Raw genomic sequence first — 24,295 nt, forward strand, 5'->3', positions numbered from 1 at the left:
AGAGAGAGAGAGAGGCAGAGAGACATAGAGAGAGGGAGAGAGAGAGAGGGAGAGAAAGAGAGAGACAGACAGACAGACAGACAGACAGACAGACAGACAGACAGACAGACAGACAGACAGACAGACAGACAGACAGACAGACAGACAGACAGACAGACAGACAGACAGACAGACAGACAGACAGACAGACAGACAGACAGACAGACAGAGAAACAGAGAAACAGAGAAACAGAGAAACAGAGAAACAGAGAAGCAGAGAGACACGTCTTATTGCAGACAGTCCACCTGAGGTCAGTATAAGACCTGCTATGACGAACAGTCCACCTGGGGTCAGTGTAAGTAAGACCTGCTATGACAGACAGACCACCTGATAGGTCAGTATAAGACCTGCTATGACAGACAGACCACCTGATAGGTCAGTATAAGACCTGCTATGACAGACAGGCCCCCTGAGATCAGTGTAAGACCTGCTATGACAGACAGGCCACTTGAGGTCAGTATAAGACCTGCTTTGACAGACAGACCACCTGAGGTCAGTGTAAGACCTGCTATGACAGACAGACCACCTGAGGTCAGTATACGACCTGGTATGACAGACAGGCCACCTGATAGGTCAGTGTAAGACCTACTTTGACAACCAGACCACCTGAGGTCAGTATAAGACCTGCTATGACAGACAGGCCACCTGAGGTCAGTGTAAGACCTGCTATGACAGACAGACCACCTGAGGTCAGTGTAAGACCTGCTATGACAGACAGACCACCTGATAGGTCAGTATAAGACCTGGTATGACAGACAGGCCCCCTGAGATCAGTGTAAGACCTGCTATGACAGACAGACCACCTGAGGTCAGTGTAAGACCTGCTATGACAGAGAGACCACCTGAGGTCAGTATACGACCTGGTATGACAGACAGAACACCTGAGGTCAGTGTAAGACCTGCTATGACAGACAGACCACCTGAGATCAGTGTAAGACCTGCTATGACAGACAGACCACCTGAGGTCAGTGTAAGACCTGCTATGACAGACAGACCACCTGAGGTCAGTGTAAGACCTGCTGTGACAGACACATCAGGGAAGAGAATGCAGAGGAGCAAGTTAACAGAGGAGAAGAAAATAAGTGAGTGAAGTGAACGGGTGTTGGCAAGGAGAAGGGAGGAAAGACAACAGGAAGAGAGGGGGCAATTAAAAAAAGGATATGAAAGGATATAATTGGAGACAGGGGGGGGGCTTTTTGGTGGAAAATGTAAGAAGAAAAAGTAGGGAATGGTGGAAGAGAACCAAAGAGAGAGAGAGAAAGACAAGGAGAGGGCAGAAGAGGTTGCCCAATTAATTTGAGTGCATCTGAGGATCCCATCCCAGGATTCTATCAAAGACTTTCTGTGGTCAACATGATATTGAATCAAAGCCTTAGTTGATATATATCTCTGGCATGCATTACATCAGGCCTTTCTTGTCTCATTCACAAGGCCCCAATTCAATCAAACACATAAAGGAAAACTGCTCAACGTAATGCTTTCAGAGGGCTAAGAGAGAAAACATGACTAAACAGTGAAGTCCCTGTCTGTGTTATGTGTTATGTATTAGAGTTGACATGAGACAATAAATATACCTGCTCCCTTCCCTTTAAAAGAGAGCAAGAGAGGACATGACTAAAGATGAACGGGCTTATTAGATGATAGCCAGTTAGCTGTATCTAACCACAAAGTGGAAGGACCAACAGAAGAGAGAAAGAACCGAGGCCTAAAGTTTCCTTTAGTGGTTGATGCCCAGTAAAGACACAATATAAATCATTATCACTGTTCTCCTTCAATCAAAAATAGTCAAATATAGAGCGGCAAGTTGCCGGTTCAAATCCCTGAGCCCACTTGGTGAACATTCTGTCGATTTGCCCTTGAGCAAGGCACTTACCCCTAATTTAACCTGTAAGTCGCTCTGTATAATAGCGTCTGCTAAACGATTCAAATGTAAATCAATAACACTGTTACCAGATATTTTAAGTACAAATAATCTCTCCCTCCGTCTCTCTGTCTCTCTCCCTCCCTACCTCCCCCCATCCTCCCCACCTCCCACCTGTAGAGTTCTAGAGAGGAGCAGGAGCATTCTCGTCTGGACTCCATGGTGTTACTGCTGATGAAGCTGGACCAGCTGGACGAGGAGATCGACACGGCCCTCAGCGCCTCCTCCTCCTCCACCATGGCCATCACCCCCACCCTCAGGAGACACCAGCGAAGGGTCAGTACCAGTACACAGAGACAACTTTTACAATTTACAATATTGTCTCTAATTCTAGACATTCAGTTACATAGCATTGTTTAAATATTCCCCGTGTAATGTTAATGGGGAGCTAACATGGCCGCCATAGAATGTTGAAGTGTCATGTAAATGCATTATAATACAGAAACCTCAATGCCCCAACTCTCTAAATACATGGCTCTGTCAGTAACTAGCTAGACGTTACAGGAGACAGTCAGTACCTAGCTAGCTTCAGGAGAACCTAATGCTAACATGGCTAGCTTCAAAGGAATAAGTCATAGAAATAGCCATAAACTATTGCTCTGAAGTTTATCTCTAAACCAATCAATGTCCTTCCTCGGTTGCAGGAAGTGGACTTCGACTCAGTAAAGCCCGTTGGGAGAGTGTCAAGCACTTCTCAGTCTGTGAATACTCCACAACAGCATCAAGTATCCACTACTCTGTCCCCCACTAGGCCGACTGCTGCTCCCGGGACCAAACCCAAGACTGGGGTAAATCAGTCAATCATCGTGATGCTTATGCTTTAACCCAGATTTCAACCTCAAATCAACCATATAGGGTGTCAAGGTTTTGGGGAACATTTCAATTGAAGTGTTAGGTTTGGTCACATTTTAACATACCATTTCAAACACAATCAAACAACAACAGAGGTTTTAAGGTTTGGTTTATTTCAAGGCAAGTTCACGTTTTGTGACGGATCTGTAAAAATTGATGTCAGTCAAAAGTGTAAAGGATCTCTGGTTCATTCTAACCTGAAATATGTCTCTTAATGAATCTCTGGTTCCACCTGTCTCTTAATCTCTGGTTTTGTCCAGCCTGAAATCTGTCTCTTAATGGGTCGGCCGGCTGGTCGCTCAACTGAGCAGCTATAGCAGGAGGTACGGGGCATTTCACACCAGGCCAACTGTGTGATTAGGTTTAGATCCCATCGGAGAAGGGAGAGAAGGCTTATTGAGTTTCTTTACACACCTCAAGTCCCTCCAATCCCTCTGTCTGTGTCTGTTTACTATACAGTCCCGTGAGGAGTGTTTGCAGTGCACTTAGTGAGCTGGCAAGGCACAAGTCACGCACTAAAACCCAGAGAGGTTCTCACAGACGGATGGAGGGATGGACCGACAGACAGCGAACACACACGCACGCGCACACACAGACACACACACACAAACACACAATCACACACAGACTGACTCTGACTGGTAGGAATGTGGCTCAGCCATTCCGAGGGCCTGGTTCCTTGGCAGACAACTAAAGCCCGTAATTAGCAGGTTCCTGGGTCTTGAGCCACCTCGCCCCAACAAAAGGGTCAAAAGGGGGGGGGGGGGGGGGGCTGGGGTCGTGACAGGACAGACCAAGTGGGGCGAAGGGAGCCGAGGGAGGGGGTGGGACTTTGTTCAAGAGAGATTTACATCTTGACCTCTTCAGTCGCTCACTTAATGGCTTTTCTGTCTGACTGTGTCGTCTTTGTGTTTTTGGGACAAGCACACAATGAACACACAGGTGGGTTGACCATTTCTTGGACAAATCTTCGGGGACTGAATCACTTTATCCAGTGTTTGTTTTTGGCTGTTGTCTTGTGATTGAGGGGACGCTGAATTAGACACTGCTATTCTATTGACAAATTGCCACATAGAAAGACATACAACATTATGATTTGATAAAAAGAGATGATATCGAAGGTTATGCTCTTATCTGTTGTTTACAAAAGCACCGGACGTTCTTTGGGGTTCCAGGGTTCACTTCCTCTCCTCTTCAAAAAGCTGTTATAAACATGTATTTCAAAGGTTATGGTCTTTTAACAAGCAATTCAACACTTCAGAATGGAAGAAGGTCGTTACACAGAATCTATTGCTTAATCTAGTGAGTTATTAGTTATTTATCACCCGAGAATTGTGCTATCCAGACAAAATACTAGATAGGTGATTGGCTTTGTATCTTTAAACAGGAAAAACGTATTTCTGTGTAATCTGTTGTCATTCCTCTTCCATATAAAAACTCAGCAAAAAAAAAAGGTCCTCTCACTGTCAACTGCATTTATTTTCATCAACTTAACATAAGTTAAGTAAATATTTGTATGAATATAACAAGATTCGATAACGGAGACATAATCTGAACAAGTTCCACAGACATGTGACTAACAGAAATTGAATAATGTGTCCCTGAACAAAGGGACAAAAGTAACAGTCAGTATCCGGTGTGGCCACCAGCCAATTTAGGTACTGCAGTACATCTCCTCCTCGTGAACTACACCAGATTTGCCAGAGTTTGCTGTGAGATGTTACCCCACTCTTCCACCAAGGCACCTGCAAGTTCCCAGACATTTCTCGGGGGAATGGCCCTGGCCCTCACCCTCCGATCCAACAGGTCCCAGACGTGCTCAATGGGATTGAGATCTGGACTCTTCGCTGGCCATGGCAGGTCACTGACAATCCTGTCTTGCAGGAAATCACGCACAGAACAAGCAGTATGACTGGTGGCATTGTCATGCTGGAGGGTCATGTCAGGATGAGCCTGCAGGAAGGGTACCACATGAGGGAGGAGGATGTCTTCCCTGTAACACACAGCGTTGAGATTGCCTGCAATGACAACAAGCTCAGTCCGATGATGCTGTGACACACCGCCCCAGACCATGACGGACCCTCCACCTCCAAATCGATCCCGCTCCAGAGTACAGGCCTCGGTGTAACACTCATTCCTTCGACGATAAACATGAATCCGACCATCACCCCTGGTGAGATAAAAACCGCTACTCGTCAGTGAAGAGCCCTTTTTACCAGTCCTGTCTGGTCCAGCGACGGTGGGTTTGTGCCCATAGGCAACGTTGTTGCCGGTGATGTCTGGTGAGGACCTGCCTTACAACAGGCCTACAAGCCATCGGTCTAGCCTCTCACATCCTATTGCGGACAGTCTGAGCACTGATAGAGGGATTGTGCGTTCCTGGTGTAACTTTGGCAGTTGTTGTTGCCATCCTGTACCTGTCCCGCAGGTGTGATGTTCAGATGTACCGATCCTGTATAGGTGTTGTTACACGTGGTCTGCCACTGCGAGGATGATCAGCTGTCCATCCTGTCTCCCTGTAGCGCTGTCTTAGGCATCTCACAGTACGGACATTGCAATTTATTGCCCTGGCCACATCTGCAGTCCTCATGCCTCCTTGCAGCATGCCTAAGGCACGTTCACGCAGATGAGCAGGGACCGTGGGCATCTTTGTTTTGGTGTTTTTCAGAGTCAGTGGAAAGGCCTCTTTCGTGTCCTAAGTTTACATAACTGTGACCTTAATTGACTACCGTCTGTAAACTGTTACTGTCTTAACGACCTTTCCACAGGTGCATGTTCATTCATCGTTCATGGTTCATTGAACAAGCATGGGAAACAGTGTTCAAGCCCTTTACAGTGAAGATCTGTGAAGTTATTTGTATTGTTACGAATTATCTTTGAAAGACAGTGTCCTGAAAGAGGGCTGAAGAGACAAACTAAAGAGACATGCTGAAGAGACGGAGCTGAAGAGACAAACTAAAGAGACGAGCTATGAAGAGAGACTGAAAACTAAAGAGACAAGCTAAAGAGGCGAGCAGAAGAGACGAGCTGAAGAGACAAACTAAAGACGAGCAGAAGAGACGAGCTGAAGAGACAAACTAAAGAGACAAGAACGTTTCTTGAGTTAATGTGCTATGTATGTCAAAACCTGAAGAAGAGTTTTAATTTTATTATTTTTTTACATGCATTTTACATTCAGCCTCTATCTAGCAGTGCCGGTCTACAGACCAAAGGTTGAGATGAGAAGTTTATAGTTTTACGAGCTGAAGAGAAGAGTTGAAGAGACAAACTAAAGAGACATATGTCTTAGTGTTCTTTAGCTGAAGAGACAAACTGATAACTGCAGACTTCCATGAGCTAGAAGAGACGAGCTGAAGAGAGCTGAAGAGCTGAAGAGACTGAAGAAACTGAAAGAGACAAACTGAAGAGACGAGCTGAAAGAGACTGAAGAGACAAACTAAAGAGACTGAAGAGACTGAAGAGACGAGCTAAAGAGACGAGCTGAAGAGACAAACTAAAGAGACGAGCTGAAGAGACGAGTTGAAAAGACGAGCTAGAGAGACAAACTAAAGAGACGAGCAGAAGAGACGAGCTAAAGAGACGAGCTAAAGAGACGAGCTAGAGAGACGAGCTAAAGAGACGAGCTGAAGAGACAAACTAAAGAGACGAGCTGAAGAGAAGAGACGAGCTGAAGAGACGAGCTGAAGAAGAGAGAGACGAGCAGCTGAAGAGAGCTGAAGAGACAAACTAAAGAGACGAGCTGAAGATACTAGCTGAAGAGACGAGCTGAAGAGACGAGCTAGAGAGACAAACTAAAGAGACGAGCTGAAGAGACAAACTAAAGAGACGAGCTGAAGAGACAAACTAAAGAGACGAGCTGAAGAGACGAGCTAAAGAGACGAGCTAAAGAGACGAGCTGAAGAGACAAACTAAAGAGACATGCTGAAGAGACGAGCTGAAGAGACAAGCTAAAGAGACGAGCAGAAAGAGACGAGCAGAAGAGACGAGCTGAAGAGACGAGCTGAAGAGACAAACTAAAGAGAGCTGAAGAGACGAGCTGAAGAGACAAACTAAAGAGACGAGCTAAAGAGACGAGCTGAAGAGACAAACTAAAGAGACGAGCTGAAGAGCTGAAGAGACGAGCAGACGAGCTAAAGAGACGAGCTAAAGAGACGAGCTGAAGAGACAAACTAAAGAGACGAGCTGAAGAGACGAGCTAAAGAGACGAGCTAAAGAGACGAGCTGAAGAGACAAACTAAAGAGACATGCTGAAGAGACGAGTTGAAGAGACGAGCTAAAGAGGCGAGCTAAAGTGACGAGCTGAAGAGACAAACTAAAGAGACATGCTGAAGAGACGAGCTGAAGAGACAAACTAAAGAGAGCTAAAGAGACTAAAGAGACTGAAGACGAGCTGAAAGAGACGAGAAGAGACTAAAGACTAAAGAGACGAGCTGACAAACTAAAGAGACAAACTAAAGAGACTGAAGAGCGAGCTGAAAGAGACTGAAGAAAGCTGAAGAGACGAGCTGAAAGAGACGAGCTGAAGAGACGAGCTAAAGAGACGAGCTGAAGAGACGAGCTAAAGAGACGAGCTGAAGAGACAAACTAAAGAGACGAGCTGAAGAGACGAGTTGAAGAGACGAGCTAAAGAGAGCTAAAGAGACGAGCTGAAGAGACAAACTAAAGAGACGAGCAACTGAAAGAGACAAAGAGCTGAAGAGACAGTTGAAAAGAGACGAGCTAAAGAGACGAGCTGAAAGAGACTAAAGAAACTAAAGAGACGAGCTGAAGAGACAAACTAAAGAGACATGCTGAAGCTAGAAGAGACGAGCTAAAGAGACAAACTAAAGAGACGAGCTGAAGAGACTAAAGAGAACTGAAGAGACTGAAGAAAGCAGAAGAGACGAGCTAAAGAGACTGAAGAGAGAGCTGAAGAGACGAGCTAAAGAGACGAGCTAAAGAGACGAGCTGAAGAGACAAACTAAAGAGACATGCTGAAGAGACGAGCTGAAGAGACAAGCTAAAGAGACGAGCTGAAGAGACGAGCTGAAGAGACGAGCTAAAGAGACGAGCTAAAGAGACGAGCTGAAGAGACAAACTAAAGAGACGAGCTGAAGAGACGAGCTGAAGAGACGAGCTAAAGAGACGAGCTGAAGAGACAAACTAAAGAGACGAGCTGAAGAGACAAACTAAAGAGACGAGCAGAAGAGACGAGCTGAAGAGACAAACTAAAGAGACGAGCTGAAGAGACAAACTAAAGAGACGAGCAGAAGAGACGAGCTGAAGAGACGAGCTGAAGAGATGAGCTAAAGAGACGAGCTGAAGAGACGAGCTAAAGAGACGAGCTGAAGAGACAAACTAAAGAGACATGCTGAAGAGACAAACTAAAGAGACATGCTGAAGAGACGAGCTGAAGAGACGAGCTAAAGTGACGAGCTGAAGAGACAAACTAAAGAGACATGCTGAAGAGACGAGCTAAAGAGACGAGCTGAAGAGACAAACTAAAGAGACATGCTGAAGAGACGAGTTGAAGAGACAAACTAAAGAGACATGCTGAAGAGACTAGCTGAAGAGACGAGCTGAAGAGACGAGCTAAAGAGACGAATTCAAGAGACAAACTAAATAGATGTGCTAAAGTTAACAGAGCTCTCACTGTGCCTAATAGACATTGGAGAAGGACTTAGTCAGAGGAAACAGAGAGCATGTGTGTGTGTTTGTGTGTGTTCGTGTGTCTGCATGCGTGCGTGCATGTGTGCATCTGACTGTGTGTGTGTGTGTGTGTGTGTGTGTGTGTGTGTGTGTGTGTGTGTGTGTGTGTGTGTGTGTGTGTGTGTGTGTGTGTGTGTGTGTGTGTGTGTGTGTGATTCTGGGCACCTCTACAGTGGAGACCCCATGGAGTCAGTGAGTGATGGATTGAAGTGAAGAGGCGATGACTGTCTGAAGGGGTTGTGAGTGGTTAAGAGGATAGGGGTCTATTCAGGAACTGGAGTGGTGAGATGCCCACTCAATCCACTCTGATAGGACAAGGAGACGCTGGAAAGACAGCTGGCCCTTTGAATGAAGGATGGGTATAGGTTGTCTAAAGATGGCAAAGCTGCAACGTCAAAATGGTGAAGGAGCAATGATTTCCCCTGATTTCCATCACCCCCCTCTCTTGATATTGGGTATCCAGATGCACTGGCATATGGGTAGGGTGTAATTAGCGGAACATTCCACCCGGATCGATTCCGGGGGGGGGATGACTGACTGAGACATTTGATTAGTCCGTTGTGGGAGGTAATCGTGTGGAAAAGGCCTGATGGGATTCCCACAGTTTGAGAATTCCCAAAACGGAAATGGATGCTCCTTCTCCCTGGTTCCCACAGAGGCTGTGTATGTGTGATGATCCCACTCTAATAAAAGAAAATAACCTCACCCCTCCTCCAGACCCTCCCCCTCTATCTTACCTTCCTACTGTACTTACTGGAGGAGCAAGGGATAGTTAGGAGGGCAATCCTCTCTAAATCATTTAAGAATGGGGAGAGGGAGAGCAAAAAAAGAAAGAAAGAAATAAAGAGCATGGGGCCTGGTCCAAAGTAGTGCACTATACAGGGAATTTACATGTGCATTTTATTTCACCTTTATTCAACTAGGCAGGTTAAGAACAAATAGTTTTTTACAATGATGGCCTACCGGGGAACAGTGGGTTAAAAGGATCTCTACAGATCGGTGTCCCACCCTCGGGATGATGGAGCTAATTGCGCTAATGTGAGTAGCATGACGTTGTAAGTAACAAGAACAAGGACATAGACATATCTGATATGGGCAGAAAGCTTACATTCTTGTTAATCTAACTGCACTGTCCAATTTACAGTAGCTATTACAGTGCAAGAATACAATGCTGTTTTGATTTGATTTGATTAGGATCTCTTTTAGTCCCCATTTGGACTAATCTTCCAAGAGTCCTTAAACATTAAAATACAATTTATAATACGAACACATTTTCAAATATAACACACTATTACAAACATACATAATATACTCATCTTAGGTTTAATTACATACAGTCGGGAGGAACTACTGAATATCAGAGCAACGTCAACTCACCATCATTACGACCAGGAATACGAATTTCCCGAAGCGGATCCTGTGTTTTGCCTTCCACCCAGGACAATGGATCGGATCCCAGCCAGGGAACCTAAACAACGTCGCCGTAAAAGGGGCAAACGAAGCGGTCTTCTGGTCAGGCTCCGGAGACGGGCACATCGTGCACCACTCCCTAGCATACTACTCGCCAATGTCCAGTCTCTTGACAACAAGGTTGATGAAATCCGAGCAAGGGTAGCATTCCAGAGAGACATCAGAGACTGTAACGTTATTTTTTTTTATTTTTTTTTTATTTCACCTTTATTTAACCAGGTAGGCTAGTTGAGAACAAGTTCTCATTTGCAACTGCGACCTGGCCAAGATAAAGCATAGCAGTGTGAACAGACAACACAGAGTTAGTTATACATTTAACATTTACATTTAAGTCATTTAGCAGACGCTCTTATCCAGAGCGACTTACAAATTGGTGCATTCACCTTATGACATCCAGTGGAACAGTAGTGCATCTAAATCTTTTAAGGGGGGGGGTGAGAGGGATTAATTTATCCATGTGTAAACAATTAACAAGTCAATAACACAGTAGAAAAAAGGGGAGTCTATATACAATGTGTGCAAAAGGCATGAGGTAGGCGAATAATTACAATATTGCAGATTAACACTGGAGTGATAAATGATCAGATGATCATGTACAGGTAGAGATATTGGTGTGCAAAAGAGCAGAAAAGTAAATAAATAAAAACTGTGGGGATGAGGTAGGTGAAAATGGGTGGGCTATTTACCAATAGACTATGTACAGCTGCAGCGATCGGTTAGCTGCTCAGATAGCTGATGTTTGAAGTTGGTGAGGGAGATAAAAGTCTCCAACTTCAGCGATTTTTGCAATTCGTTCCAGTCACAGGCAGCAGAGTACTGGAACGAAAGGCGGCCGAATGAGGTGTTGGCTTTAGGGATGATCAGTGAGATACACCTGCTGGAGCGCGTGCTACGGATGGGTGTTGCCATCGTGACCAGTGAACTGAGATAAGGCGGAGCTTTACCTAGCATGGACTTGTAGATGACCTGGAGCCAGTGGGTCTGGCGACGAATATGTAGCGAGGGCCAGCCGACTAGAGCATACAAGTCGCAGTGGTGGGTGGTATAAGGTGCTTTAGTGACAAAGCGGATGGCACTGTGATAGACTGCATCCAGTTTGCTGAGTAGAGTGTTGGAAGCCATTTTGTAGATGACATCGTGAGTGAAGGAGGCTTTGTTGCGGAATAGAAAGCCGACTCTTGATTTGATTTTCGATTGGAGATGTTTGATATGAGTCTGGAAGGAGAGTTTGCAGTCTAGCCAGACACCTAGGTACTTATAGGTGTCCACATATTCAAGGTCGGAGCCATCCAGGGTGGTGATGCTAGTCGGGCATGCGGGTGCAGGCAGCGATCGGTTGAAAAGCATGCATTTGGTTTTACTAGCGTTTAAGAGCAGTTGGAGGCCACGGAAGGAGTGTTGTATGGCATTGAAGCTCGTTTGAAGGTTAGATAGCACAGTGTCCAATGACGGGCCGAAAGTATATAGAATGGTGTCGTCTGCGTAGAGGTGGATCAGGGAATCGCCCGCAGCAAGAGCAACATCATTGATATATACAGAGAAAAGAGTCGGCCCGAGAATTGAACCCTGTGGCACCCCCATAGAGACTGCCAGAGGACCGGACAGCATGCCCTCCGATTTGACACACTGAACTCTGTCTGCAAAGTAATTGGTGAACCAGGCAAGGCAGTCATCCGAAAAACCGAGGATACTGAGTCTGCCGATAAGAATATGGTGATTGACAGAGTCGAAAGCCTTGGCAAGGTCGATGAAGACGGCTGCACAGTACTGTCTTTTATCGATGGCGGTTATGATATCGTTTAGTACCTTGAGTGTGGCTGAGGTGCGGAGAAGGTACGGTGGGATTCGAGATGGTCAGTGACCTGTTTGTTGACTTGGCTTTCGAAGACCTTAGATAGGCAGGGCAGGATGGATATAGGTCTGTAACAGTTTGGGTCCAGGGTGTCTCCCCCTTTGAAGAGGGGGATGACTGCGGCAGCTTTCCAATCCTTGGGGATCTCAGACGATATGAAAGAGAGGTTGAACAGGCTGGTAATAGGGGTTGCGACAATGGCGGCGGATAGTTTCACGTAAACATGGCTCACTCGAGAGACGCTATCAGAGTGGGTACAGCCAGCTGGTTTCTTCACGCATCGCGCTGACAGAAACAAGCATCTTTCTGGTAAGAAGAGGGGCGGGGGGTGTACGCCTTATGATTAACAAGACGTGGTGTGATCATAACAACATACAGGAACTCAAGTCCTTCTGTTCACCTGACTTAGAATTCCTCACAATCAAATGTCGACTTCATTATCTACCAAGAGAATTCTCTTCGATTATAATCACAGCCGTATATATTCTCCCCCAAGCAGACACATCGATGGCCCTGAACAAACTTTATTTGACTCTATGTAAACTGGAAACCACATATCCTGAGGCTGCATTCATTGTAGCTGGGGATTTCTAACAAGGCTAAAGATAACCAGGATGTCTTGCTCCCAGACAGACTAAATAACTTCTTTGTTCGCTTTGAGGACAATACAGTGCCACTGACACGACCCGATACCAAAACCTGCGGACTCTCCTTCACTGTAGCCGACGTGAGTAAAACATATAAACGTGTTAACCCTCGCAGGGCTGCAGCCCCAGACGGCATCCCCAGCCGCGTCCTCAGAGCATGCGCAAACACAGCTGTGTTTACGGACATATTCAATCAATCCTTCTACCAGTCTTCAAAAGGGCCACCATTGTTCCTGTTCCCAAGAAAGCTAAGGTAACTGAGCTAAACGACTACCGCCCCGTAGCACTCACTTCCGTCATCATGAAGTGCTTTGAGAGACTAGTCAAGGACCATATCACCTCCACCCTACCTGACACCCTAGACCCACTCCAATTTGCTTACCGCCACCATAGGTCCACAGACGACGCAATCGCAACCACACTGCACACTGCCCTAACCCATCTGGACAAGAGGAATACCTACATGAGAATGTTGTTCATCGACTACAGCTCAGCATTTAACACCATAGTACCGTCCAAACTCATCATCAAGCTCGAGACCCTGGGTCTCGACCCCGCCCTGTGCAACTGGGTACTGGACTTCCTGACGGGCCGCCCCCAGGTGTGAGGGTATGTAACAACATCTCCACCCCGCTGATTCTCAACACTGGGGAACCCCAAGGGTACGTTCTGAGCCCTCTCCTGTACTCCCTGTTCACCCACGACTGCGTGGCCATGTACCCCTCCAACTCAATCATCAAGTTTGCGGACGACACTACAGTGGTAGGCTTGATACCAACAACGACGAGATGGCCTACAGAGAGGAGGTGAGGGCCCTCGGAGTGTGGTGTCAGGAAAATAACCTCACACTCAACGTCAACAAAAAAAAGGAGATGATCGTGGACTTCAGGAAACAGCAGAGGGAGCACCCCCCTATCCACATCGACAGGACAGTAGTGGAGAGGGTAGTAAGTTTTATGTTCCTTGGCATACACATCATGGACAAACTAAATTGGTCCACCCACACAGACAGTGTTGTGAAGAAGGCGCAGCAGCGCCTCTTCAACCTCAGGAGGCTGAAGTCCTGTCGGGCTGTATCACCGCCTGGTACGGCAACTGCTCCGCCCACAACCGTAAGGCTCTCCAGAGGGTAGTGAGGTCTGCACATCACCGGGGGCAAACTACCTCCGCTCCAGGACACCTACACCACCCGATGTCACAGGAAGGACATAAAGATCATCAAGGACAACAACCACCCGACTGCCTGTTCACACCGCTATCATCCAGAAGGCGAGGTCAGTACAGGTGCATCAAAGCAGGGACCGAGAGACTGAAAAACAGCTTCTATCTCAAGGCCATCAGACTGTTAAACAGCCACCACTAACATTGAGTGGCTGCTGCCAACGTACTGACTCAACTCCAGCCACTTTAATAATGGAAATTGATGTAAAAAATGTATCACTAGACACTTTAAACAATGTCACTTAATTTAATGTTTACATACCCTACATTACTCATCTCATATGCATATACTGTACTCGATACCATCTACTGCATCTTGCCTATGCCGTTCTGTACCATCACTCATTCATATATCTTTATGTACATATTCTTTATCCCTTTACACTTGTGTGTATAAGGTAGTTGTTGTGGAATTGTTAGGTTAGATTACTCGTTGGTTATTACTGCATTGTCGGAACTAGAAGCACAAGCATTTCGCTACACTCGCATTAACATCTGCTAACCATGTGTATGTCACAAATAAAATGTGATTTGATTTGATTTGAACATAATGACCCAAAAAATACTCAATCTAAAAAATATTGATTCTTCATCTACTATAGTCCCACAACATTTCTATGTATTACATTTAAAATCATGTTTAAATGTATATATTGAAAGGTTTCTGGTTTTCTCAGTTAATTTATTCAATTTCTTCATTGCTCTAAATGGAAATGTTATTTTACCTATTTCTCTCTTCTGTCTGGACAACGCAGAGATGGTGGACAATCTATTCCTAGTATTTACGGAATGTCTGTCTCTTGTTTTTTTCAATTATCTTGTCGATTGATGACCAACCAAGAACATTGCGCATGACTGCAACAGAAGAACCATGTCTCCACCTTAAAACAATCCTTGCTGCTTTATTCTGTGCATTATGTGCATTCTAACTTCACTTGATGATGCATTTCCCCAGACCACAGAACAGTAGTTCACCTGACTCTCAATTAATGCTTGTGTTATTTGCTGAATAATCTTTCCTGGTAAATATTTTGCTATCCTTCTGATTATGTATGCTGTTTTAATAATTGTTTTACATAGATTAGTTATTTGAGACGACCATGATAAGCAGTTGTCTAGCTGCACTCCCAATAGTTTGGTTTCTGCCACTTCTTCAATATGTACTCCTCCCATACTTAATTGTATCCCATGCTGTTTTGGCCTTTTCCTCGTGGAACAGACCAACATAACTTTGGTTTTCTTTGTGTTTAAAACAAGTTTGTTTTGGCAAACCCACTTCCTGATATTCTCCAAATCTCCTTGTAAAGTTTGCTGTACCTGTTGAACCGCTTGTCTTGCTGCATAAATTGTAGTATCATTTGCAAATATTGTAGCTTGAGTTTCAGCTTAGGCATAGGGAAGGTCGTTGGTATATATTAAATAAAGAAGTGGCCTAAGGCAGCTGCCCTGCGGTATTCCACAGTTTAACACATGAGGGGAAGAAAATTAACCATTTATATAGGTGGACTATTTCCCGTCAGTTAGATATGACTGTACCCAATTCAATGCTACCTCCTTAAAACCATAATGCATTAATTTTGTCAAAATGATTTCATGATCGACTAAATCAAATGCTGCACTGAAATCTAAAAATAGTGCAAACATGCCATTATCCATAGCATTGAGCCACTGGTCAGTCATGTCAACCAATGCAGTGGTAGTGGAATGGTTTTAGCGATAAGCATGCTGATTGGTTGTAATCAGATAAATCTTTTCCATGTACTCCATTATTTGTCTACTCACAATACCCTCCAATATCTTACTGGGTGTAGGGAGTAGACTAATAGGTCGACTGTTGGCAGGAGTAATGGGTTCTTTGTAGTCTTTCGGAATAGGACACTTCGACAAACATCAAAGTGTTTCCTTTCAAATGGTATCAAGAATATGTATATCCTTGCTTTAGGTCCTGAGCTACAGACAGTTAGATTTGGGTATGTCATTTTAGGCGAAAATTTAAAAATGGGGTGGATTAACTGCCTTGTTCAGGAGCAGAACGACAGATTTTTACCTTGTCATCTCAGGGATTAAATCCAGCAACCTTTCGGTTACTGACCAAACGCTCTAACCACTAGGCTACCTGCCACCCCAAGGGTGCCATTTGGTATGCACTTAGAGGGAGAGCGATAGAGAGATAGAGAGGGGGTGCATGAAAGTGATAGAGACAGACTGACTCATTTATCATGTGGCAGACCTAATCACTCATTCCTGTCTAGTCATATCCACACAAACGGCAGGAACGTGAGCGACCCCTCATAAGGAAGATGTCAGCCACTCGAGGGGTGTAGGCCCAAGGAATTCTAATGGAAAATAGGTCACCATCTATGTCTGAGATGGGACGAGAAGAAAGGGAGGAATGTGCAGAGAAAGGGAAAAGAGAGATCAAGGGTCTGGCTAATGTAATTAAATGACAGCAGGAGATCCTGCTACTGATCTTGGTCAGGCTAGTGTTGGATTCACAAGTGAGCCCTCAGCACATGGCTAACGTCTGCACTGAAGAGGGTTACGAGCTAGGACTGCTAACATGCTGGATAGCTAAACCTAGTTTTTAGCATATTAACACAGTGGCTAAGTAAATAAAACATATACAGTGGGGCAAAGAAGTATTTAGTCAGCCACCAATTGTGCAAGTTCTCCTACTTAAAAAGATGAGAGAGGCCTGTAATTTTTATCATAGGTACACTTCAACTATGACAGACAAAATGAATTTATTTGCAAATTATGGTGGAAAATAATTATTTGGTCAATAACAAAAGTTTATCTCAATACTTTGTTATATACCCTTTGTTGGCAATGACAGAGGTCAAACTTTTCTGTAAGTCTTCACAAGGTTTCCACACACTGTTGCTGGTATTTTGGCCCATTCCTCCATGCAGATCTCCTCTAGAGCAGTGATGTTTTGGGGCTGTTGCTGGGCAACACGGACTTTCAACTCCCTCAAAAGATTTTCTATGGGGTTGAGATCTGGAGACAGGCTAGGCCACTCCAGGACCTTGAAATGCTTCTTACGAAGCCACTCCTTCATTGCTCGGGCAGTGTGTTTGAGATCATTGTCATGCTGAAAGACCCAGCCACGTTTCACCTTCAATGCCCTTGCTGAGGGAAGGAGGTTTTCACTCAAAATCTCACGATACATGGCCCCATTCATTCTTTCCTTTACACGGATCAGTCGTCCTGGTCCCTTTGCAGAAAAACAGCCCCAAAGCATGATGTTTCCACCCCATGCTTCACAGTAGGTATGGTGTTCTTTAGATGCAACTCTTTCAAAGCATTCTTTGTCCTCCAAACACGACGAGTTGAGTTTTTACCAAAAAGTTATATTTTGGTTTCATCTGACCATATGACATTCTCCCAATCTTCTTCTGGATCATCCAAATGCTCTCTAGCAAACTTCAGACGGGCCTGGACATGCACTGGCTTAAGCAGGGGGACACGTCTGTCACTGCAGGATTTGAGTCCCTGGCGGCGTAGTGTGTTACTGATGGTAGGCTTTGTTACTTTGGTCCCAGCTCTCTGCAGGTCATTCACTTGGTCCCCCCGTGTGGTTCTGGTATTTTTGCTCACCGTTCTTGTGATCATTTTGACCCCACGGGGTGAGATCTTGCGTGGAGCCCCAGATCAAGGGAGATTATCAGTGGTCTTGTATGTCTTCCATTTCCTAATAATTGTTCCCACAGTTTTGTGACTGTTTGAGGTTGTGGACAGGTGTCTTTTATACTGAAAACAAGTTCAAACAGGTGCCATTAATACAGGTAACGAGTGGAGAACAGAGGAGCCTTTTAAAGAAGAAGTTACAGGTCTTTGAGAGCCAGAAATCTTGCTTGTTTGTAGGTGACCAAATACTTATTTTCCAACATAATTTGCAAATAAATTCATTAAAAATCCTACAATGTGATTTTCCAGATTTTTTTTCAAATTTTGTCTGTCACAGTTGATGTGTACCTAGGATGAAAATTACAGGCCTCTCTCATCTTTTTAAGTGGGAGAACTTGCACAATTGGTGGCTGACTAAATACTTTTTTGCCCCACTGTATTTATTAGCATGCTAACACACTGGATAGCTAATCAAAGTTGCTAGCATGCTTAGACTCAAGCTGGCTAATCAAAATATCTATCTATTTGCATGCTCACATGCCAGCTAAGTTAACTGAAGAAAACAGCTATGTATTAGCATGCTAACGCGCTGTCTTGCCAAAGCATCGATATCAATGGACTGTCTTACCAAAGCATCGATATCAATGGACACGAGTTGCTCACAGTCGTGTTCAGTAGGCCTAGGACATGATCTGCAGACAGTCATCTCTAACATTTAGGCTTCCGAAAGTTGTAGCGTCTATTCATTGTATTAAATATCTAACATGTCTACTTCCAAAAGTTATAACATGTCTGTGTAACAGATGTAAATCGTACTCTCCTTGCGTTGTGTTTTGTCAAAATAAATCACATCAGCCAGTGATCCCAGTTGAGCATCATTTATTTCTGTTGCTGTTGTTAAATGGGAAACAGCACGTTAGTTGTGCAGGGCTTAACGATATTGATGGCTGTCGATGGCAAAATCCCTTGCATCACATTTTCATACTGGGTGAACAAAATACAAAAATACAATACAAAATATAACATGTGTAAATACCTGTTGTTAAATAGGAAACAGCACGTTAGTTGTGCAGGGCTTAACGATATTGATGGCTGTCGATGGCAAAATCCCTTGCATCACATTTTCATACTGGGTGAACAAAATACAAAAATACAATACAAAATATAACATGTGTAAATACCTGTTGTTAAATAGGAAACAGCATGTTAGTTGTGCAGGGCTTAATGTTATTGATGGCTGTCGATGGCAAAACCTGTAGCATGAAGACAACTGTGTTAGCAGTGATCTTATGTGACCATTGTATTGTTGTAAGCTAGCTAACACACTTATTTACAGCAATCATATACCAAGCACATTTCAGAAAGCCCCCCAATCCCTAACAGGTACCATATACCCACACATGTATAAATCAGTAATGTACAGCAAACTTGTACACATTGTAAAATAGAAAATAGAAAACAGTATTCAGAACGTGACCTACCCCTTACATCACATTTTCATACTGGGAAGACCTGACGTTCGCGATCTTCCCTTATCTGCAAGCGGGACCAATCACAACACGCCTTATTGTCATCAGAGTTGAACCAACCAATAAGAATGTTTGAACATTAAATACACCTTTCTTTAGATGCAAGTGGAAACATAAGTAACCCTGTTACATGTGTTCATTGTATCACATATTTAACATGTCTGCTTCAGAAAGTTATAGCATGTCTGTTCATTGTATTTCATATCTGCAACATTCAGTACCAAACTGAACACAACCCAGAATTCACACTAATTTAATTAGAGTATCCGATTGGATTATAGACAGGAAATGAATGAGGGGGAGGTCTATAATGGACAGTTTATGAGCAGGCAGGGGCATTGGGTTAACTGTGAGTATTTTCAACATGTAGACAGATATTCCATTGATGCAGCATTTGTTCCTTGGACATGACAATGGCGCAAATGTCCACAACAGCAGGACTCCCTCTTTATCTTGTTGATGGCAGTGGTCTGCACTGTGTGTGTGTGTGTGTGTGTGTGTGTGTGTGTGTGTGAGTGTGTGTGTGTGTGTGTGTGTGTGTGTGTGTGTGTGTGTGTGTGTGTGTGTGTGTGTGTGTGTGTGTGTGTGTGTGTGTGTGTGTGTGTGTGTGTGTGTGTGTGTGTGTGTGTTTGTGTGTCTTACCAGGTAAATACAAGGAAGATTGGTCATTGTACTAAATGCCCCCTCTCTCACACACGAACACACACACGCACACACACATACACACACACACACATATCAAGCATGCCACCATTTTGTTCTCTCATGACAACTGGTGTTTATGTAACAGTGACAAAGTCCTAGAATCCTGACATGTGGCTTTGGCGTGTTGTTTTGAATAGGCACTGACTAAGGTAAGTGTCACAATTTATGAATTGCAGTGACAGTGCCATAGCGAGTGGCTATTCTTGGCTATGCTGTACTGTCGTTGGGGTTCTGTCTGCGGTGTGTGCTGACCTAGCAGGTGGTTTTCATTCTTGTGTGTTGTTGTGGGGTTGTGGTGGTGGATGGTGCACCATAGCAGGTGTCTTTCTCTCGGCAGTAAAGTTTGTTATTGTTTGGCCTCATGCTCGTGGTTGCCGTGGCAGGTTGCTGTCTTTGCGTTGTAGCGAGAGCTATTTTAACGGAGGTGTTAAGTTATAGCGGCTAGGATTAAGGTAAATAAAGTTAAATTGGGATGTGATTGTTTGTCATAATGAGGTATGTGGTGGGATCTGTGGTGATTTGCCTTATATCTTATTTGTTTAATTGTCTTATCTTTAGGTCATGTAACATGAAATTGTCAATTTTCTAGGATCATATTATGATTTGATATAAAATATGACTGATGAGGTGTGTCATAGTGGCTTCCCAGTCTTTTGTTGTGTGGTGCGATTTAACATGGTGCTATTCTTAGGGGGTTGGTGGCAGCAGTAGAGGATGTCACATGTCAGGGAAGAGGGCCCTTAAATGGTACAGTCGGAAACAACATATCAATCACTCTCTGGGAAAAGAGTTCCCCAACAGCACAGGGCCGCCAAAAAAACAAACCTTCTGTTAACCTCTCTGTTGGTTATGTCCCAAATGGCTCCCTTTGTCCTACTGTATATAGTGCACTACTTTTGACCAGAGCCCTATGGTGCAGCACGCATAGACATCCCTCAACCGTCTGTTAAATGTAGCACCCCAGATTCTAACATAGATGTGCTTGTTATGTATACCAACTCTAACCTATACAAACTCTGACTTATACTAACTCTGACCTATACAAACTCTGACTTATACTAACTCTGACCTATACAAACTCTGACTTATACTAACTCTGACCTATACAAACTCTGACTTATACTAACTCTGACCTATACATTGGGGGATGGTGGGGGGCTGTAGGGGGTCTCGGATGGATGAGGGGCAGCTCTTGGGAACTGTGGCGGGATCTTGGATGGTTGAGGGGCAGCTCTTGGGAACTGTGGGGGGTCTCGGATGGTTGAGGGGCAGCTCTTGGGAACTGTGGACACGACACGGATGGTTGAGGGGCAGCTCTTGGGAACTGTGGGGGACCTTGGATGGTTGAGGGGCAGCTCTTGGGAACTGTGGGGGTCTCGGATGGTTGAGGGGCAGCTCTTGTGAACTGTGGGGGGATCTCGGATGGTTGAGGGGCAGCTCTTGGGAACTGTGGGGGATCTCGGATGGTTGAGGGGCAGCTCTTGGGAACTGTGGGGGTCTCGGATGGTTGAGGGGCAGCTCTTGGGAATTATGGCGGGATCTTGGATGGTTGAGGGGCAGCTCTTGGGAACTGTGGGGTGGTCTCGGATGGTTGAGGGGCAGCTCTTGGGAACTGTGGGGTGGTCTCGGATGGTTGAGGGGCAGCTCTTGGGAACTGTGGGGTGGTCTCGGATGGTTGAGGGGCAGCTCTTGGGAACTGTGGGGGGGTATCGGATGGTTGAGGGGCAGCTCTTGGGAACTGTGGGTGGTCTCGGATGGTTGAGGGGCAGCTCTTGGGAACTGTGGGGTGGTCTCGGATGGTTGAGGGGCAGCTCTTGGGAACTGTGGACACGACACGGATGGTTGAGGGGCAGCTCTTGGGAACTGTGGGGTGGTCTCGGATGGTTGAGGGGCAGCTCTTGGGAACTGTGGGGTGGTCTCGGATGGTTGAGGGGCAGCTCTTAGGTACTATGGCGGGATCTTGGATGGTTGAGGGGCAGCTCTTGGGAACTGTGGGGGGGTCTCGGATGGTTGAGGGGCAGCTCTTGGGAACTGTGGGGTGGTCTCGGATGGTTGAGGGGCAGCTCTTGGGAACTGTGGGGGGGATCTTGGATGGTTGAGGGGCAGCTCTTGGGAACTGTGGGGTGGTCTCGGATGGTTGAGGGGCAGCTCTTGGGAACTGTGGGGTGGTCTCGGATGGTTGAGGGGCAGCTCTTGGGAACTGTGGGGTGGTCTCGGATGGTTGAGGGGCAGCTCTTGGGAACTGTGGGGTGGTCTCGGATGGTTGAGGGGCAGCTCTTGGGAACTGTGGACACGACACGGATGGTTGAGGGGCAGCTCTTGGGAACTGTGGACACGACACGGATGGTTGAGGGGCAGCTCTTGGGAACTGTGGGGTGGTCTCGGATGGTTGAGGGGCAGCTCTTGGGAACTGTGGACACGACACGGATGGTTGAGGGGCAGCTCTTGGGAACTGTGCGGGGGATCTTGTGTGGTTGGTGGCCTGGCGGTTGGGAGTTTGGGCAGATAGGGGCGCTTGACCCTGGTTGCTCCTGTGGGTCACTCTGGATGAGAGTGTCTGCTAGATGACTGAATGTAATGTAAATGTTGAGTGGCTTGTTGAGTGGCTTTATGTTTTAATATTCAATACAAATAAATAAAGAATCAGACCTATACAAACTCTGGCAGCTCCATCGCCTCTCAACATTCCATAACCATCCCATAACCATCCAACCTCTTGGCATTGGTTCTGTCTTCCATCTCCCTGGCAACCATGCTCAAAACAAACCATCTGTCATATCTCGCCGCTGTTCGGTCGCTGTTTGACAGTGCGTGATGTAATGCTGTAATTAGGTGTTAGAATTACAAGTGTCCGAGTTGTCTTGTACCTGTTAGGTCCAAAGGGTTAGGCAAGAATATAGATATAGATGCTTGTAGATGGACACCAGAGGGACTACTTTTTGATTTATCGCCTGTTGGGTTAGTTAAGCATGTGTTTAGTTATCTTGTGTGGATGTGGACAATGGCTGTGCTGAGGCGTCTGTGATAAGGCCACAGGCTGTAGCTGTCGCTTGTCCTTCCTCTCTCTCTCGTCCTGTTTGGCAAGTGGCCACCAACACACAGTCCCCGAACATCCTTTATCCACAACCAGAAACCACACCTTGGCTTTCCAATGGGCCTATATAGAACTGGATCTCTCTCTCTCTCTATCTCTGACAATATTACTCTCTCCCTCTTTCTCTCTCTCTATTTCCCTCCCTCTCCCTCACATCCATTCTTCTACATGCTAATAATATCTATAACTTATTATACAGGCCTACAATTGCTTACCTTCACATTCCTCTGTTGCTCTACAGACAAAATTTGAATTAAAGTCAGTCAACAGCATGGTGGGAAACCAGCATTATTTCAATGTCACATGGGGGTGTCTCTGTGGGTATACTGTCCGGTCATGGCCGAGTTAGTCGGCTTTCTGCTGTGTTGTTATCCCTGACCCTGACTGAGGCCAATCTGCGCTGAACACACAGCTGCAGGAGCACAAACAGAGGCCTGTCTCAGCCTCTCAGCCCCTCAGCCCCTCTCATTCCCTCAGTCCCTCTCAGCCCAACGAGCCTCTCAGCCCCTCTCAGCCTCTCAGTCTCTCAGCCACGGTCAAAAAGGGGAGGGAAAGAAAAGAGGAGAGAAAAAGAAGATTGTTTTTGGAACAGGATGTGGAAAAAAATGAACTTCTTCTTTACCTCTGTACGGAAATCTCTTATTTCCTGCCGATTCAAGGTTGCATGGATTGTATTAGGTATTCCAAAAACTGGGCAGAACACAGAGGGGTTTTTCTCAGTCGGTGGGAGACAGGCCTTTTAATTAACAAGACATGGAAGAAGAAGAAAAAAATAATACTGAAATGTGAAATTGTTTTGTAAAACGTTGCCACGTTACTCATGACTTTTGTGGTGAAAAACCCAACTGATGGAGAATTCTCTGTCTCGTTGTAAACTTCAAGGAATTGATTCAGTCCACCTACTGGACAGCATGTCCCTACATCTTCCAACTTTGAGACACCAGAAAGACAGAAATACAATGGCAAACTGAAGACCCCCAGTCCGCTGGGCCCATAATACCATCCTGTTCAGTGACATAGTGGTAAAACATCATTGGTGGGAAAACGCTAATCGTCATTCGTGGTAAGTAAAGTACCGCTCCATATACTGGTGGGTAAACTCTTACAGAAAATGAAAAAGGTGAGTAATGGGCATTTACGTGCATTCAACATCCACCACACCACTGGTCCTGTAGTGTTATCACTGGATCTGTAGTGTTATGACTGGTCCTGTAGTGTTATGACTGGATCTGTAGTGTTATGACTGGTCCTGTAGTGTTATGACTGGTCCTGTAGTGTTATGACTGGTCCTGTAGTGTTATGACTGGATCTGTAGTGTTGTCACTGGATGTGTAGTGTTATGACAGGTCCTGTAGTGTTATGACTGGATCTGTAGTGTTATGACTGGTCCTGTAGTGTTATGACTGGTCCTGTAGTGTTATGACTGGTCCTGTAGTGTTATGACTGGATCTGTAGTGTTATGACTGGATCTGTAGTGTTATGACGGGTCTTATAGTGTTATGACTGGATATGTAGTGTTATGACTGGATCTGTAGTGTTATGACTGGTCTTATAGTGTTATGACTGGATATGTAGTGTTATGACTGGATATGTAGTGTTATGACTGGTCTTATAGTGTTATGACTGGATATGTAGTGTTATGACTG

At 45.2% G+C, this 24,295-nt stretch overlaps 1 protein-coding gene across 2 annotated transcripts in view; it reads left to right on the plus strand.

Moving 5' to 3' along the window:
* Positions 1-24,295, plus strand: part of dlc1 (DLC1 Rho GTPase activating protein) — a 178,327-nt gene that overhangs the window by 8,611 nt on the left and 145,421 nt on the right. For both annotated transcript variants that reach the window (XM_065003686.1, XM_065003687.1), the window contains exons 3-4: positions 2,082-2,237; positions 2,606-2,749. In XM_065003686.1, coding sequence (XP_064859758.1) covers positions 2,082-2,237; positions 2,606-2,749 — 300 coding nt within the window. The remainder of the gene's footprint in view (positions 1-2,081; positions 2,238-2,605; positions 2,750-24,295) is intronic.

This window comes from Oncorhynchus nerka, linkage group LG18 (assembly GCF_034236695.1).
Source record: "Oncorhynchus nerka isolate Pitt River linkage group LG18, Oner_Uvic_2.0, whole genome shotgun sequence".
In the NCBI taxonomy this organism is placed as follows: Eukaryota; Metazoa; Chordata; class Actinopteri; order Salmoniformes; family Salmonidae; genus Oncorhynchus; species Oncorhynchus nerka.